At 29.3% G+C, this 17962-nt stretch overlaps 1 protein-coding gene across 1 annotated transcript in view; it reads left to right on the plus strand.

Moving 5' to 3' along the window:
- Positions 1 to 17962, plus strand: part of LOC129969107 (cell adhesion molecule 1-like) — a 173166-nt gene that overhangs the window by 126020 nt on the left and 29184 nt on the right. The window contains exon 3 of the mRNA XM_056083517.1: positions 13691 to 13826. Within this exon, the coding sequence (XP_055939492.1) occupies positions 13691 to 13826 (136 nt within the window). The remainder of the gene's footprint in view (positions 1 to 13690; positions 13827 to 17962) is intronic.

Raw genomic sequence — 17962 nt, forward strand, 5'->3', positions numbered from 1 at the left:
ACGGTTTCTTATGTGTTAGAAAAGTAACGAATGTATCAAATGGAAATTATGATGAACATATTTTCAATATAGCTCTGTTTTTTTTAAATATTAATAAATTACTAGTGGTAACACAAAAAATGTGCATAGAACCAAATCTTTGCAAAATGCTAATATTATTCCCTCCATAAATTCTGTTTTCGTTTAATAATGGTTAAGAATCCGTTTATGACAATATTACTATGCATGCTTGCAATTAAATGCTTTCTCATTAATATAGCTGATAGGAATATCAAATCTTCACTACTATGAGCTAATTTTTACATGTATTTTTCTGATTATTCCTTTAAATATAGATGGCTACATTATTATTATCTTGCTTGATCTATATAATTAATTAAAATTCATTAAAAAATGAAATAACATCACAAACTTTCCGCGCATGCTATCTTTTGATTTTGCCTGTTTTGGTAGCAATAACAGTTTGTTCCGCTATCGTATTTTAACAGTTTCATTCATAATTAACAGTTTCATTCATTTTAACACAATGAGCAGCAGATATTCATTCATAAGGAATATCTGCTTCTCATTGTGTTAAAAAAGGTCTTTTTAAAAATTCTAATTGAATTTATTTCGCTTGAGTTTTGAGATAATTGGGAACATTAATTGGTTCGCGAAACTATTTGAGATAATTGGTATTGGTTCATTGTTTCGGGAAGTTATATGAAACTAATATGGTTCTTTTATGATATTAATAATAGAATTTCGTTTTAAATGCCATTAATAAACCTTCTATGCAAAGAAAACTTATATCGTAAACTAACACATTTTAGATCCTGTCTTTTTTTAAAAAAACTTGTTTTACGTGTATTTGATATACGAAAACAAATACGAAATTAAATGTTCATAAATTATGATAATTAGGCTTAGGGTAAAGTCAAATTAAAAATATTAGGGAAATAATTATACTTAATAATAATTATCATCTTCTGCCACTTTCCTGCGCCTAGCTGTTACTGATTCTATAAAGCATGTGAAAGATAGTGTTTATCCTTTCCTTTTAGAACTGATTGTTAAGTTTTGTAATTTCTAGTTTTATCTCTAATTATATTTCAACTATACGAAAGTAATTTTTTAATTAACTTGTTGTCAATTGTCTAATTTGAAAATAGCTTAGTGTAGTCATTTACTATTAACAACAATATTAAATTATTAAGAAACAAATATTTAAATTTGCAAAATATTCCTAATTGAAAAATACTGCAGCTTTCACATGAAATTCAGTAATTTATTTAAGACAAATGAAATACTGACAACTACTTTAATAAAACTTAATACTTGACTACTACTTTAAATAAAAACAAAATGAATATTTTATTATGTTCTACTTGAAAATAATTTAGTGTAGTCTTCAAAGATTTACATTTTTGAGTGAACTTGGATCACATAATCTCTTTCTGATTCCAGCTATAATCTGCCATCATATGGGTTCCCAATACACCTTTGTATTGGCTCTATTCTATTTTTAAGTTCTTTATTCACCCATCATGTTCAAAAAATGGTATGAAGCTCTTTATAGCTTTAAAATAGGAAAAGAAAAAAATAAATTTGTTTCGTTTGATTAAATATTCACAAATGATATATTTTTTCCTTCTGAAATCATTGCCTCTTGTAGTTTGCTTTCTTTTTATATAATAATATTATTTAGCTCTAAAATTATGTAGGCATAAAAAAGTGAATATTTATTGAACCGTGTTGACCAAAGGTAAATTTACCAATTTTTCAGTCCACATAAATTGCCATTGCATGTTCTAGGAAATTAAACTTTTATATGATCATGATATTGTTATGAATTGTTTATATTTTTTCTCTGCATAGCTAAATTCATAGTGAGAAAAAAATTTACAAATAATTCTAACGGTATACAGATACAGAAGGTATGTCAGGTCAATGACCTCCAAATTGGACAATAAACTTGGCGACTACTTGGCGATTTTGGCGACAAAAATGAAAGATCGAGAATAATCTAAAATAGTGATAGCTTCTGTTAGGATTCGGGTTCCGTGGTTTGTTCTAGAACATTCGATGAACGATTACCGGACCTATAAAAAGTCGTGTTGAATAAAATAAAGTAGATGAATCGAGATACGATATAGTAAAATGAATTCTCTCTTTAGAGTTTTGATTTCCGGTGGCAGAGTTGAGTAAAGAAACTTCAACTGCAGAAGTAGATGAGTCAAGTGAAGTGTGTAATTGAGTAATTTTTTCTCAAATATTTTTCTACAGGTATTTCTTTTTCTGAATGTTTATTATCGATTTGCTACTTGTGTGTCGATGTTTACTGTAAGTGCTATTTTGCGTACTCTTAATTTGTTTATTGTTATTTGTGTTACAAATAAAGCTCTGCTATCTTTTACTTAGTTTATTGGGCATTTCACCTTACATCGAGCAGATTTGATTTTTCTGTAAAAATGTGGTATCATGTTCTTCTTTCATTCGCATTATGACCTCACCTGTATAAGAATAAATTCTTTACATGATGAAAGAATGTTCTTTATATGAATAAATGATATGAAAAGAATTTCCATTCTTTACACATCAGTCCTTCGTTGAAAGAATAGCTTGATATTTTTTTAGATTTTAATATTTCATAATTTAGCTACACTGAATCTCACCAAGTAAAACTGATAGATGCTTACGTATTTGAAACCATAACACCAATTATAATGAAAATCAGTTTTAAAATATCAGGTATCAAACATAAAAATAGATTTGTTGGCATGATTATCCAAAATGAAAGATACTTAAAGGCTTGATTTTTTTGTAGGTGACATTGTTAAAATACGCAAACGCTGCTGAACGCCATTAGTCAACATTCCGCTTGTATGCATCTTTTTACATATTTTTCAGTTTTAGTTATAATTTTAAGGTAGTTTGTTTCTGAAGTTCAAATGCAAAGAATATTAGAAAAGATGGAACAAAACAAAAATATTCAATGAAAATACTTCAATCCTTTACATCTTTTAACTATTGTACACAATCTAAAGTTAGAAATAGCATTTATCTTATAATACAAAAAATATTACTCTTCTAAAATGCAAACAGAATAACTGGTTTGTTATTAGCTTCAACAAGATCTTTATTTTTCCAGTGTTTGTTCTGAACAAAGTATAAATATTTTATCAGAGTCCCAGTTCAAAAACAATTTTCTAATTTTGAAATAAGGCCGATGATCAATTTTGAGTATTTCCAATTTCTATGTTCCATTAAAATAAGAAAATGCTACATTTTCAAAGTTAATAGAGGAATTATTCTTATTCGAGGGATATTTTGTTCGACACGGATAAAATCCAAAAACTAAAAATGGAGTAATTTTGTGAAGTATTTTTTTTATTAATCTTTCACATATTGTCATAATGCAGATAGATCTATAAGACTTCAAACAATGTTTTTTTTAATGTTAGCAAACTATTTAGAATAATTTTCATTCTTTATGAATCGGAAATATCGGATTGTAAATATTATTGAAAGATATTTTGAATGAATGAAAGGATTCAATAAACTTAGCACGAATGATTTATAATACTGTTACTGTTATAAACATTTATTTTTATTTTTGGAAGTTTTATAATAGAATTCTCTAATAAATCTAAAGGAATTATTAATAGAATTCTGAAAGATAAACTGTTTTTCACATCTGTTGTGGAGCTAGAAAAAATTAGTTTCTCCAACATATTTTAATGTTTTTCTCGACTTTTCCTTGTATTTGAAATATTTTTAATCGACAGTTTCAACATTCTTATAACCAATCATATAATCCTAAATTGCGACTTGGATTACAATATTATCTATCAAAACTGTTATTTCTAAGGCAGACGTTGAACCTAGACCTATAAAATATGACACGCAGCTACTTCTTGCGTAATAGATGCTTATTAATGAAAGAATATTCAAACTTAAATAAAATTTGAATCACAAATTTAAATTTAATTTTTTCTTTAATAACTTAAGAGCATATTAAAGCAAAAAAATTCTTTCACGCAGCATTTTATAATTAAAAAAAATATATTTTTCGATATTTTTTTCTTTGTAATTTTTCTGCAGTATGAATGTATTTAAAAATATTTGAAAGTATATTTAACAGCAAAACTTTTCATTGTTAAGTGGTGAACTCGTACTGACACGCGTTGGAACTATATTAAATACAATTTTTCTGAGAATGTTATCTCTGCTAAATAAGTACAACCGAATTTTAAAAATAAAATACAATTTAAAAAAATCACATTTGAAACATTACTATTTTACGATGTTTTGGACTAGATGTTCATTCTTTAAATATTTGGTAAGATACTTTACAGAGTTTTGAAAAAAAATTTGTAAATTTTGAAATCGTTTTGCATTGGAAATATGTATCTGGATGCGTTTAAAAGGTACTCGAGCTTTTTCCATTGCATTAAGTTAAATTTTCTGAATCATTGTTCTTGCCGTTGAGTATTCCGATTAGAAATAGACCATGATCGTATAAACAAAATTATTCTTAAAATATCATAAAAACAAAACCATGTCCCACTTAGGTAAATTGTTTATTTACAAATTGAAATGCCGGCGTCCTGGCATAGGGGTAGCGCGTCTTCCCCGTGATCTGGGCGTCCCGGGTTCGAGTCCCGGTTTGGGCATGGTTGTTCTTCTGTTGTTCTATCTGTGAGATGTGTGAATGTGCCCTCCTGTAAAAAGGGGTTGTGCAAGCGAATGAATGATGCGTGAGTGGCAAAGTCGTACTCTTGGCCCTAGTTGGCGCTGCTATAAAAAATAAGAGACGTTCCCCCTCAGGCTTAAATCGCTGTCTTCGTAACAGTGGGCTTGTCAGTGGCAAGTGCCATAAGAAACAAACAAACAAATTGAAATAATACATTTGAATAAGTATTTGATCAGGGAAATCCGGAAATTATTGCCTTATTCGTGTCTTTAATTATAATGAGTTGAAAGCTGATAGTGATAAAGTCTTAAGAGCCAAAATACGAAAAAAAATTGGGAAATTACAGTAATCTCTTCATATTAATCGTTGAAATATTCGCATTAACGAGCTCTTGATACGCTGAAATATTTGAGTTTTCGCAAGTATTTTTCACAAGCATATAAAAGGCATTGCTGATTTGGCATTTCAACTTAAAAGATGCAATTTATTAAACATTTAAACATTTGCATTGTTGGTCACATTTAAATCTCAATTCAGTTCTATAACCCATTCCATTAAAAAAACATTTGTCACTGGATATTCTTCTTGTTATAGGGGAAAACATTCAGAAAAGACTCGATTGGATTCCCCGGTATTTGATGGTAATTGCTTCATAAACTATGATCAGTTTCCTAGATTGGTGTTATGCATTCCTTCTATTATTATTTTATGTTATTTTGCTATTTAATCCATTACATTATTAACAAGCGTTTCTAAAGCATTGATCATTTAACATTCCAATACAAAAAACGGCATTCATTAAGCATTTTAACATTTCTATTATTGACTATTTTAAATTCAAAATTCTTCTTTATAACCTATTCCATGAAAAAAAATTACCACTAGATCTACTTCATGTTATTGGAAAAAAATTCAAAGAGGGCAATCTATTGAATTTCCCAGTATCTGATGGTAATTACTTGGTAAACTTTGGTCAGTTTTCTAGAATGGGTGATAAGCATTTTTTCGCTCATCAATAGAGTCGACTTTCCAAAGATGTTTAATCAACTTTCTAGTCGCCGAGGCGATCAAATACCTAATCCTTTCCTGCCATCTTTCCAATTTCTTTTTTGAAGTTAATTTCAGCAATGTCATTTCACTTTTCATCGATTGACTGATATAAAAAAATAATCCAAGTAGTTTAATTCCCAAAAGTTTCTCAATTTCCTCGAGCAACTCTAATTACTCTCAAAAACAGAATTTCTAACAGAAGATGACATTTAGTAGTTCGTGCCATATTCTCTTATTTCCATTCATTTTTTTTCTTTCTCGATAGCATTTTAACAATATAAATCGATATGAAAATCTCCAATCAATTTATGCTATATAACAATTATTATATGGCTATATATGCCCCTTTCTTATTGTATCAGCGCAGGCATTATTTTTATATTTGGTATAATGATGAAAGATTAGAACATCGGATAATAGACAATAATAGAAATTTTTTCAGTCCCTGAGGAAATAGGAGCTATTTTTTAATTACTTCAACAAAATTCTCATTGATTTCAGCTTGCAGAAATCAAAATTTCTCAACTCTTAGGTTGGTAATTACATACACAAAAATTTGTCTGTCAATTCATAAAAAAAAAAAAAAAAATTACAGAGAACACACTGAGATGGAAAAAATGAATTTACGAAATATTTAGTTAATGTTTAATTTTTTTATGTATCTCTAAGCAATAAATATACGAAATAACAATTTTCTCCAAGATAATTTAATTTAAATTATTACTTTCATACGGAAATATACATTGTAAAAGGTGTTCCAGAATTAACGCAAGATTGGATTTTGCCATCATTCTTGCAGTAAAGTGTTGGCAACCCTATTAAAAAACAATCTGACAGCTGATAGTTTAGGGTTAACAAAAATGGAAAGTTACACGATAGAAAAACGTGTTTCCATTGTTGAAAAATATTTCAAATATAATGAAAATCAGCCGGCCACAATTCAGAAATTTGAGAATTGGCCTCCTATAACGCGTGATTTAACATCATTGGGGGGTTATTTGAAGTCAAAGGTCTATGCCAACAAGCCCACAAGCACGCATGCATTGAAGGAAGAAATCCAACGCTGCATGAACGAAATTTAGCCACATTTATACAAAATTGTTATGAAAAATTTTGGCAAAAGATTGCTGTGTGCCAGCAAAGCCGTAGAGGCAATTTGTCCTATGTGTTATTCTATACATAACCCTATCCTGTGTACTTTACAATTCAATAAAAATATAAAAAAAATTTTTTTAATGTTTTTTTATTTGCTTTAACACTCTGTTCTGTCGTGTAACGTTCCATTTTTACTTGCCCTGAATTATCAGCTGTCAAATGGTTCTTTTAAAAGAATTGCCAACTCTTTACTGCACAAATGGTGGCAAATTCAAATCTTGCGTTAAATTGGGAACACCCTTTATAATTCCTGTTATATATATTTACATAAATATAACAGTTTGTTTTGAAGAAATTAACTAAAGATTCTTTAGAATACAAATTAGATTCGTGATTTAAATTGATTAAAAGGAATACTTGAAATAATCTAAAGCCCCTCTACACTTTGAATAATGCATCTGTGATTATATTAATGAATATTCAGACAAAGGATGGCTTTATTTAATTATCATTAATAGTTTTAAAAGACGTCGTGTTCCATTTATCTGAATGGTCCGAAATGGAATAGAGCTGTAAATTTTCCGATAATTCGAAAACCTTGCAGGTTTCGAGTTGGAAGCTCTATTTATTATTTAGTCATCTAAGAATAAACCTTTTATGATCTTTGGCATTTGACTAATTTTAATTCATCTAAAAGGACAAAATGGCAGTGCTAAAATGCCTGCATGTACTAAATAAGGATTATAAATGTGTGCACCCTCCATTTTGTGGATTTATTATAATTAAAATCGTTGGATAATTATGGAAGTATCCGGTTGGCTAAATTTAACGTATGTAGTAATCATTGATTTAAATCATAAAATTTTCGCTGATAGTCCGGGTACAGATGCAATATTGAATGGTATAAATAGAGAAAAACTGGTAATTTTCAATGTTATTGATTTTCTGACTTGAAATTTTTATAAATAAAATAAGGATACTTTCAAATTCTTTTAACTATTGGAAAGATTTTCATGTAAATTTACCCTGTAAATTTAAGTGCATTTGTCAGAATCAAATTTCTGACGAATATCTTTGAGATGAATCCCACTATAAATGAATAATTCTCTATTTATGATATACACTTAATATTTCCTTAAAAAAGACTGTATGTCATTTCTTGAATACTTTAATACTATTAGAAGGTAATATTAACATAAAATTCTCCAGAGTGCAAGAATTCTAGAAGAATGTATTTTACATCTCAGAAGAAGAAGAAACAAGAACAATACTTATATTCCCTGGTGATGAATACAATGTGAACGAAAGATACTTTTGTTTTCAAAAGCAACTGTATGTTTCCAACCTTCCATGCTCTTCGAAGTATTCGAAAAGTAATTTCTTCAGTATGTTTTCTCTTGCATCCTTTGTGATATTCGCTTCCTGTGTATACATTCGCGAATCCCTTGGTGAAATTGTGATTCTCTTGTTGATACTGCCTAAAATACTTCGGATCTCGATTTATAGATTATTCTTATGAGCCTTGGGGAAATTCAAAAAATACAAACTCTGCAGGAAAGAAAGGAATTAAAATAAAAATTGTAGTAAATAGAATTAAAGCAAATATTTAATGCGAGTCCAAATTATAAGAAGTTTTATCGTGTTTTAAAATTATGTTTATCTCTAAACCATGACAATGTTTTTTCTGATCTCTTCAAACAAGGATAAGGATTATAAAATGGCGTGCATTAATGAGTATATTTCCTTTACCAATTTTTCGTTATTCCCTGCTTTCAATTTAGAAAACAAACAAAACAAACAGTGGGAGTGAATTTGGCAATTTTGCTGCAACTATAATGTCGCCTTGGCCAGTTAATTGGCGATAAAACCTTGGCATGCGGTTAATAACATCCAAAAATCGGATCTGCATTATAGTTTCGTTTTTCACAGTCGATTGAAACAAAAATTTGTTAGAAAGCTTATCATAAAATCCCTTACTGTATTTAATATATTGCATTTTTGAATTATCGCGTTTATATGTTTCTGGAAGTACAGACTGACCGATGTTCAACCCCTCATTGGATTTCGCTCAAATTTTGATAGGTATTTGTACTATAGAGGTTAAATGTGTGTGCCCAATTCTATCCACCTAGAATTGGTGGATAGATTGGTGGATTCGTTTTGTAGTTATCGTGTTAAATTCTATTTGAGTATTCTATTTGTTAAATTCTAGACAGACTTACTCTGAACGGATTCTGCTTTAAATGTGACAGGAATCTACGAATTTAGTGTAAAGCCCGTATACCAAATTTCTTCCGTCTAGCTCAAAGCGTTTTTGAGTTATTTTTGTCACAGACATTTTCCAAAAATCTATTTTTCGAACTCAGAGAAATGTGAAAAGTGGAGGTACATCAAAATCAGGAGTTCTAATTGTTTGGCAATTACTACACTTTCTCTATATTACATTTAAGAGATTTTGTTTAAATTACTTAGGAACAAATGTTTCAAATTTTTGGTGAAGTGAAGATAATTATATAATTTGAGTTATAAAGACTTAATGTCATTGCTTATTTTAATGATAATTATTCGAAATACAATCGCCATCGAAAGTTTTTTTTTTTTCCTAAGACTTGTCGACTCCAATTTTTTAAATATTTATTAAGCAAACATTTCAATCTACACTTTTTTCAGATGTTTTACAGAAATGCCGGAGCATAATTCCGAAAGGTTATAGATTATAAAAATGTGAAAATGCTAAAATGTTTTGTATAATTTTAATGTTTAGATATACGTTACTAACATATCCTAGGGAAAATAGTTTACAATGAAATATTATGAAAAATGAAAGCTTTCTTTTCTTTCGTAAACACAGAGAAAAGTTGATGAACACTTAATTATAAATCTGCGAAATTAAGAAATATTAAATTCGTTAAAATTAGTTAACAATAAAAATTAGAAAACATATTACAATTTGAGCTTATTCGATTAGAAATTTTGTTACATTTTGAGTAATGTTACCTCTTCGTATATATATATCATCCATTTTTAACTTTAAATTCGTCGCCAATTCACCATTCATTGAAAAAAAATATATCAAAAAAATTGGGGAAACAGAAAACCTAAAATGAGTAACATTTTGATCACATTTTCAAAATTATCTCAGTTTTCTGTCCTACAATTTTGGACGAATTACATAAGTCTAAATAATCATTATTTTCAATGTTTGGCATTCGCTTCATTTTTATCTATCTTTTGTCCTCTTCAGAATATTTTATAGCATTAGAAATTGATATTACCTTAAGAGTTTGAAATACAAGAATCCTGGAAGAATATCTTTTGAATTCCGGAATAAAGAACGATACATGCTTAAATTCCCCTGCGACGAATGTAATGTGAACAAAAGTTTTTGTTTTTCAAAAAACAGCAGCATGTTTCCTACTTTCGATAGTCTTTGAAGTATTCGGAAAACAGTTTCTCTTGTATGCTTCTCCCTGCATCTTTTGCGACTTTCGTTTCTTATGTGTACATTCTCCAATCCCTAGGTGAAATTCTGATTCTTCTTGCTTCTACTGCTGTCTAAAATACTTTCTTATCTCGATTTCTTGTATTATTTTTAAGGTCCTGGGCCTTGGGGAAATCCATGTAACACAAACGCTACAAGATAGAGAACAAAAATTGTGGTAAACAAGGTCAAAGCAAACATTTAATACAAGTCCAATTTAGAGGAAGTTTTTCTGCCTTTCAAAATTAGGTATATCTCTAAAAACATAGCAGCAACAAAATTTTTTTTCGGAACTCTTGATAAAGATAAGATTTAGAAACTCACTTATATTTGTAACGTATTTATTTTTCTTTCTTCTTTGCTTTCTATTTCCAAAGTAAACAAAAATTTGATGAGCCATCTCAAAATTGAAGCTCCAAGATTCTTTCTTGTTTGTTTAGATCTGTTATTTGATGAAAAAAAAAAGTAATAATAATTTTTTTTTCTTGCCGAGTCGGTACAAATTGCTTCGCTATAAATGTTTGCAGTGTTCGATAGAATGAAGGCAATTATACGTTGAGTTTTGAAGATTAAATATTATTGCAATCGTTTGTAGGTTTTTATGATCGTATTTCTCAAATTATTTCAAATATTACCTTCATCTAGAGTAAACTATTTTTTAGTTTTTTCTTGCGTTAAAATGCTGCACATCAAGATAACGTTGCCTTCATTTTTTTTGTTTGAATTATTTCTGTAGCGTCATTCTTTTCTTTAAACTATCGTTTGAAATTTTTTTTTCAAAAATATGTGTTTGATTTTAATTTTGAGATTAACAATGTGCTTAGTTAAGGGAATTTAATTAAAAATTAAATATCAGCGATAAAAACATTCTTTCCTATTAAGGTGAATTTTCATATGGTCAATCAAAATGGATTAGATCATAATATAAAAAGTGGAATAAAAAATTATGGAATTGGTTTTAAATATAGGAAATAAAATTGTATTCCATTTTTCTATATTTTCATGAGATAATCTATTGAATTTAATTGATACGATATTGAATCATAGTACTTATGTGAAATAATAATTGAAATTTTATTAGACAAATTATAAATCAAAGACTGATATCGGCTTTTGCCCAAATAGCACTACCGCAGGGCTTATTTAACTAAGAAACAAATTCAATGTACAATTAATATCAAAGTTTTTGTTGTTTCTTAGTATTCATAGAAATTTCCGTTCATTTTTAACGTAGCTAAACATTAAATATTTGACATAAGAACCGGGTCATTATTTTTTTAGAACTTATTTAATTTCATTGTGATGATTGCGAGACGAATATTGATTAGAATCATGGAACATTAAAAGGAGATTTAAACAAATTATATCCAGAAATTTCTATTTTAAAAAGCAAACGAAAGACATCAACCGTTTTTCCAGCGAGGTGGCCATTAGTTAAGAACAGACGATAAAAATTTGCCTTTCAAATCCAAAGAGATTCAATTACGTTAATGTTTTTTTCTCCTTTTTTTTAAATTTTAAAAATGATCATTTTATTTTGCATATACTTTTTTAATGTAATTATTGTTTGACTATTCAATGGGTGCCATCCCTCCAGGGGGCCTTTTATATGGGAATGAGAAGTTTTCGGAATGATGGCTTATTTCTACCGACCTGGTGGGCATAGAAATAATGCCGTTGCCTACTTTCTACAGATGAGGGGAAGTGGCTCCTACTGGATGCGTTGTACCGTGGCCAGTAAAGATCCTTGGGACACAATCCTAGTTCCTGCCAATGTTGTCCCTTCATTCAGGTTTTTTCGTGTGCCTTCGGACGGATCGAGTAGTTCAGCTATAATTTCAACAGTTGACAACATGTTGCGGTTTACTTTTCTTAAATTTGTTTTAAAATAAAATGAGTAGAACATTAAATAATGCCTGTCTGTTAGTCATAACTTTTTTGTCGGATTGCTTCTTTAACATATATTAGTCAGAATGATTTAATACTATATAAAAATTAAAACTGATTACCGATTTCTATTAAAACTATATTTCGGGTCATGGAAATGCTACTGTTTAGGTACTCAAAAGGATTACGAATAGAGCTGACACACTATCTATTCCTCTTTGTAATATATTTTTTTTTCTTCTTTTATAGTTCGAAGATCAATTGTTCCCTTTTATGAATTATTCATCTGTCATATAGCATTTTTGAATTTATTGAATAATTATATTTACTACGCCTCTTTGAAACAGCAATAGATAAAATGCCATTAAGTTGAAATAACAACCTACATTAACTCATGGAACATCAATATCATTTGTATTTTCCCCATGGAATTACATTAGATGCAAAAAGGCATTACATTATCTTAATGAAATATACCAAAACCAGAAAAATATCAATAAATTTAAAAAGGAAAATGAAAGCAATAAACTGATTTGATTAGTAAATATATTAAAAAGTAATTTATCTTCGGAGTTATAGAAATGGGTTTAGTTGGTTTCTTTCCTATGAAATAATAATAAAATAATAATAAAGAATAATAATAACAATAACAACTTACAACGCATATATGTGTTATAACTGTCTTGTAAAAGGAAGAAAAATGAATATGGAGTTATTTAGTCAGAGATCAGATATAGTGGTTAAAATTGTGAATACATGGATGAATCAGAAAATGACCAGAAAAAATATTAGGCTTTTTATAAAAAAATTAATTGTTATTAAATTTTTATTTAATGAGAACATACGAAAAAATCCTAATTTCATTATAAATAATCATTATATATATATATATATATATAATTTCTTCTAATTTGTTGTTTTATATTTCCTTTCTGTTAAAATGGTATATCTCTTGAGCATAATTTCAGGGGATTTTCGGGTCATGAGGAATCATTATTAGACAATGTCTGTATTTACTCACAGAAAAAATCCTTTTCTTTGAATCCCTGCCTGAGGGTGACCCTTGAAAAAGTCTTCAGGCCGGATTCTTTTTTTTATATTTTTTATAATTTTTTAGGTTTAATTTTTATTTGATTTTTTGTTTTTCCTATTTTGATTCTAATACTTTTGTATCAATTCATCTGTGTTTTAGAAGTAGCTGCAATTGCGCTCTCTAAATACTATGAAGTTCTTTTTTGGTTTTAGTTTAAATAGGTTATAAATTTTAGTTGCGATTTCGAAACTGTTTTGTTTCGTTTTCATTTTTGTTTCGTTTTCAAACTTTTTCTTACTTAAGATTGGTTACTTATATATATATATATAATTTTGCTTTTAGTTTAAAATTTACGACTTTCCTTATTTTCTATCATCATAAGATCACAAAACTTAATTATTTATTAGTTTGTTTATTCAATTTTGACTGCACATTGCGATTAATCCCAAATTTAACTTCCTACTTTTAGCTCTCAAAATCTGGAAGCCAGTCGGTATATCTGCGCCATGTTGATCTCAACAGTGCTGGCACGTACAGATGCGAAGTCTCCGCAGAAGCACCGGAATTTCAAACTGTGGAAGCAGAAAAGCCAATGAAGGTATTTGGTGAGTACAATGTTTTATGACATCATCGCTTTGTTTAATAAACGAATTAAGGAACTTTTAACTTCGCAAAAATTATTGGAAGTACTATTTCAAAATATGTCTTATTAGGAATTGTATAAATTAGGATATATAGCTCTAAATAGTATGCAAGAAATTCTGTATTTAATAAATAATGCCCCATTACTCTGTTGTAATTTGGATTGCATGTATTTGCTGTGACTTCAATTATCGGGACGTTTTAGAAAAATAATTTTATTTACATTTTAACTAAAGAAATAAAACATTTGACTTTTACTACGAGCTTCACCGAGGCAGTGCGCGCAAGAGCGTTCCGAAGAGAAAGGAGAGAGAATAGCTTTGTAGAAGCATACCCGGATGATGAGCAGTGTGGCAATTATGTCACACACAGCATCGACGGATCCTGTAGTTTATAGATATTTGATATGATTTATATGATATATGATAGATATCTATGATGTATAATAGGTATATATGATTTATAAGAGGCATTCACTACAACCAAAATTTTTTTTTTTTTTTTTGATTATTTAAGGAATAGCTGCCAATAACATAATAACTCAACTGAATAATTTGAGATCATCCATAGATCTTCATATTATTTGGGGACTCCAAACATAATCAGTTTAAATCAGTAAATGTAAATGATCCTCTTAAACATTAATATGAATTAATGATGACAAATGTATATTTTTATTACACCATCTGTCGTTATAGTATATTCGAAGTAACTTAAATGCTTTGGCAAAAGAACATTTTAAAATCAAACAGGAACTTCCAATCACCAAATTCTTTTTAGAGACTGGTTTCTGACGAATTAATTGATATAGAAATGGTGTGGGGCGGTTACATACTACCGATGATGGGGCATGTCTTCTACAGGAGGGGTTGAACCGTGACCGGTAATGACATTTTAGGCTCAACCTTTGTTAGGACTTAACCTTTTATCTACTTTCTCATATATGCAAAAAATATGGAATTTTCTTTGCGATTTTTCTTTTATCCACTTTTTGATCCCTTAAAGATGTTCTGAAGATAGAGGACTGTTGCAACAAAATTTCGGACATCATGACAATCCTCAAGCATAACTATCTCTCAACCGAATTTCTCTGGTAGTGACGAAATATATCGTGTTTTCAGTTCCGTAATATTATGAAAAGAAATTGAGCATATATATTAGAGACCTTCTTTTCCATTGTTTGGATCAAAAATTTGAAACATGAATATAAAGTTGGCCATAAGATTGTGTACTTAATTGTATTCATCTAAGACGTTGCAATTTTGAGTCATTATTTTCGTGTGCATGAGAATCTATAGACCAACAATGCCCCCTCGCTTTTTAATTGATTTGATCTGAAATTTAATAAATTCTGATAACAACAAAAATTTGATACATTTGTATGATACATACATACATATGTGTATCATACAAAAATTTAATACACATAAATTTTGTGCTTCTGTGCAATCATATATAAATGCATGTTTTTTTATATATTTAAGACTCACGCTGCTCAGTTCACCAGATTGGGTGTAAGACCAGTCAAGAAATAGACACATTCACTTGGGCAGACAAAATATAAATACTTCTCTTCTTTAGATTTCGTCTAAATTTTGATAGAATCTATAAATATTATTTTAAGATTTAAATCCAATTGTTATTGCTCTAGCTCAATGTTTTTTTTTGTTTACTTTCTCGTATATGTAGTATAGAGAAAGTATAGTAATCGTCAAAAAATTCGAACTCGAGATTTTGACAAATTTTTAACGTCCCTGTGTTAAAAAAAAAAAAAAAAAAAAAAAAAAAAAAAATTAGAAAATATTCGTTTGCCTGTCTATCTGAGACAGACATGCTTCAAAAACACTTTGAGCTAGACGGATGAAATTTGGTATACAGTCTTTACATGAAATTTTCAGATTTCTATCAGTTTTTTTGTAAAATCTGGAGGAAATCCATCTGTCCGACTGTTCGAATATAGGTTAACACGATAATTACAAAACCAAGAGACATATATAAATAAAATTAGGTGCACAGTTGCAACATCTGTATTGTAAAAAATTGTCCAATTTTGAACCAAATTCAACTATAAGTTGACTGTCTGTTTGTCTATACTTTCAGGAATATTGTAAACACGATAATTCAAAAACGCAGAAACTTAAATATATCAAATTTGGTATGGTAATTTTTTGAATACAAGTGCCATTTTGAGTCAGATTTTTGATTCAATCGGCTGACTAAAATATGTCTAAAACACAAACTCGATTTTTGGGTACTATGAACGCATGGCAGGAATGAATCGCCAAATATCTCGCCAAGAATTGCAAGATAGATTCAGTAAAATTACTAAATTCACGCCAAATGTTAATATTTCGCAACTATTGTACGCCAATGACATATAATGCGTATCTGGCATGACAAACTCATTAGAGAATATGCGAGTAAGTTTTAGGGCGATTACCCACGCTGGTACGTCACCGTGTTTACAGAGAAAAAGGTCTGTTTTGAAATTATGTCCATTGCTCTAATGTGCATTTGGATTTAGTGAAGTTTAAATTTGTGAATGGAGAGATCAAGTTTAGTTTAGTTTAGTTATATTAACGTCCCGTTTTGAAGCAACACTAGGGCTATTTTGGGACGGACCTCGTAATTTTGAACCGCGGTCAGATGACGAGGACGACACCTGAGCTGGCACCCCCTCTCCACACCGCACCACTCCAGCGGGAGGACGTTTGGTCATGACGGATTTAACGTGCAACAGACCCCCTTACACGACGGTTCTTCGGTGGAATCGGGTCTCGAACCTGGAACCTTCCGGTTCCGAAGTCGAGACCTTACCACCAGGCCACCGCGGCCTGGAGAGATCAAGGATATTTTTTTGACGAATGCAATAATTTTTATTTGTATATTTAGTACACAAGAAAGTGAAAAACTAACTTAACCGGCTGACTTCTATATTAGATTAACCCTTTCTAGGGCCGTGGGAAGTATGATTCCCACCAAATTTATCAATCTTTGTGTGAAATTTTGTAGGTTGGCATAAGTTCTGTCAAATGTTTTTAGAAAGACTGCAATTTAGATGCTTCAGTTCTTTATCTCAATCAAAATGATGTGTCTTGATTTGTTACTTAATTGTTAATTAACCACATAAATTTATGTTGATTAATTAATTAATCTAATAAGCTAAATGAATCCATTTTCTTATTCTAATTTCAAGCCTAAAAATATTTTAACATAATATGACTAGAAAAAAAATGGTCTTTTAAAGGGTTAAAACTGATTTATGGATAAAAATGTTTCATTCTTTTAGATATGATCATAATATAATCATAAAATTATATCAGTTTAATCTAGTTTAAGATTAAATAAAGTTTTAGTTTAATAATATTGTCATGCAATGCATCTTTGATATCATAACTTTTTTAAATTCTTAATAGCATTAGGACGAATAACTAAAATTCGCAAGTTCTATGCAATGTTTGAATCTTGTATATATAGTATATATTTTCTCATATAAAATGAAAAATAAATTATAAGGAATTATCAATTTTGTCAAAAATAAAAATGCAATTTCACGTAGTAAATGATATAAATCAAATGCTAAGATATAATTCGAATGCTAAGAGATAATCATCGGATTTTACAGAAATAAAAAGAAATTTAAATTTAAATAAAATTTCCAAATCTAACTTAATATTTTCGCAATTAAACTAGAAATTGACATTTGGCATGACAAAATTTTACCCTTCAAAAACTATGTAAAAAATTTATTTAAAAATACTTGTCTCCTATCTAAATTTATTTATAAAGTATATTAAATATAATTTGAGCTTTCAAAATGTGACTGCAACTGTCTTTCTCTCTGTCTGCGCCTGTATTCTCACTTTTCAATTCAATATGCAACTTATAACAACGTAGACTGGAATTCAAAAGTTTCCTGTTAGGCAATTTTCTACCTTGGGCTACAATATATTCCCATATTGAAGCTCTGAGTGTCTGGAACATTTTATCAAAGGAAGACTCCAGTGATCAAAGAATCATTTTAATAAAATGTATCTTTGCAAAATATCTTTCTCAAAGGCAAATTTGGAATATCGATTTCAAATTCATATCGTTCTGC

This window comes from Argiope bruennichi, chromosome 5, assembly GCF_947563725.1.
Source record: "Argiope bruennichi chromosome 5, qqArgBrue1.1, whole genome shotgun sequence".
Taxonomy (NCBI): domain Eukaryota; kingdom Metazoa; phylum Arthropoda; class Arachnida; order Araneae; family Araneidae; genus Argiope; species Argiope bruennichi.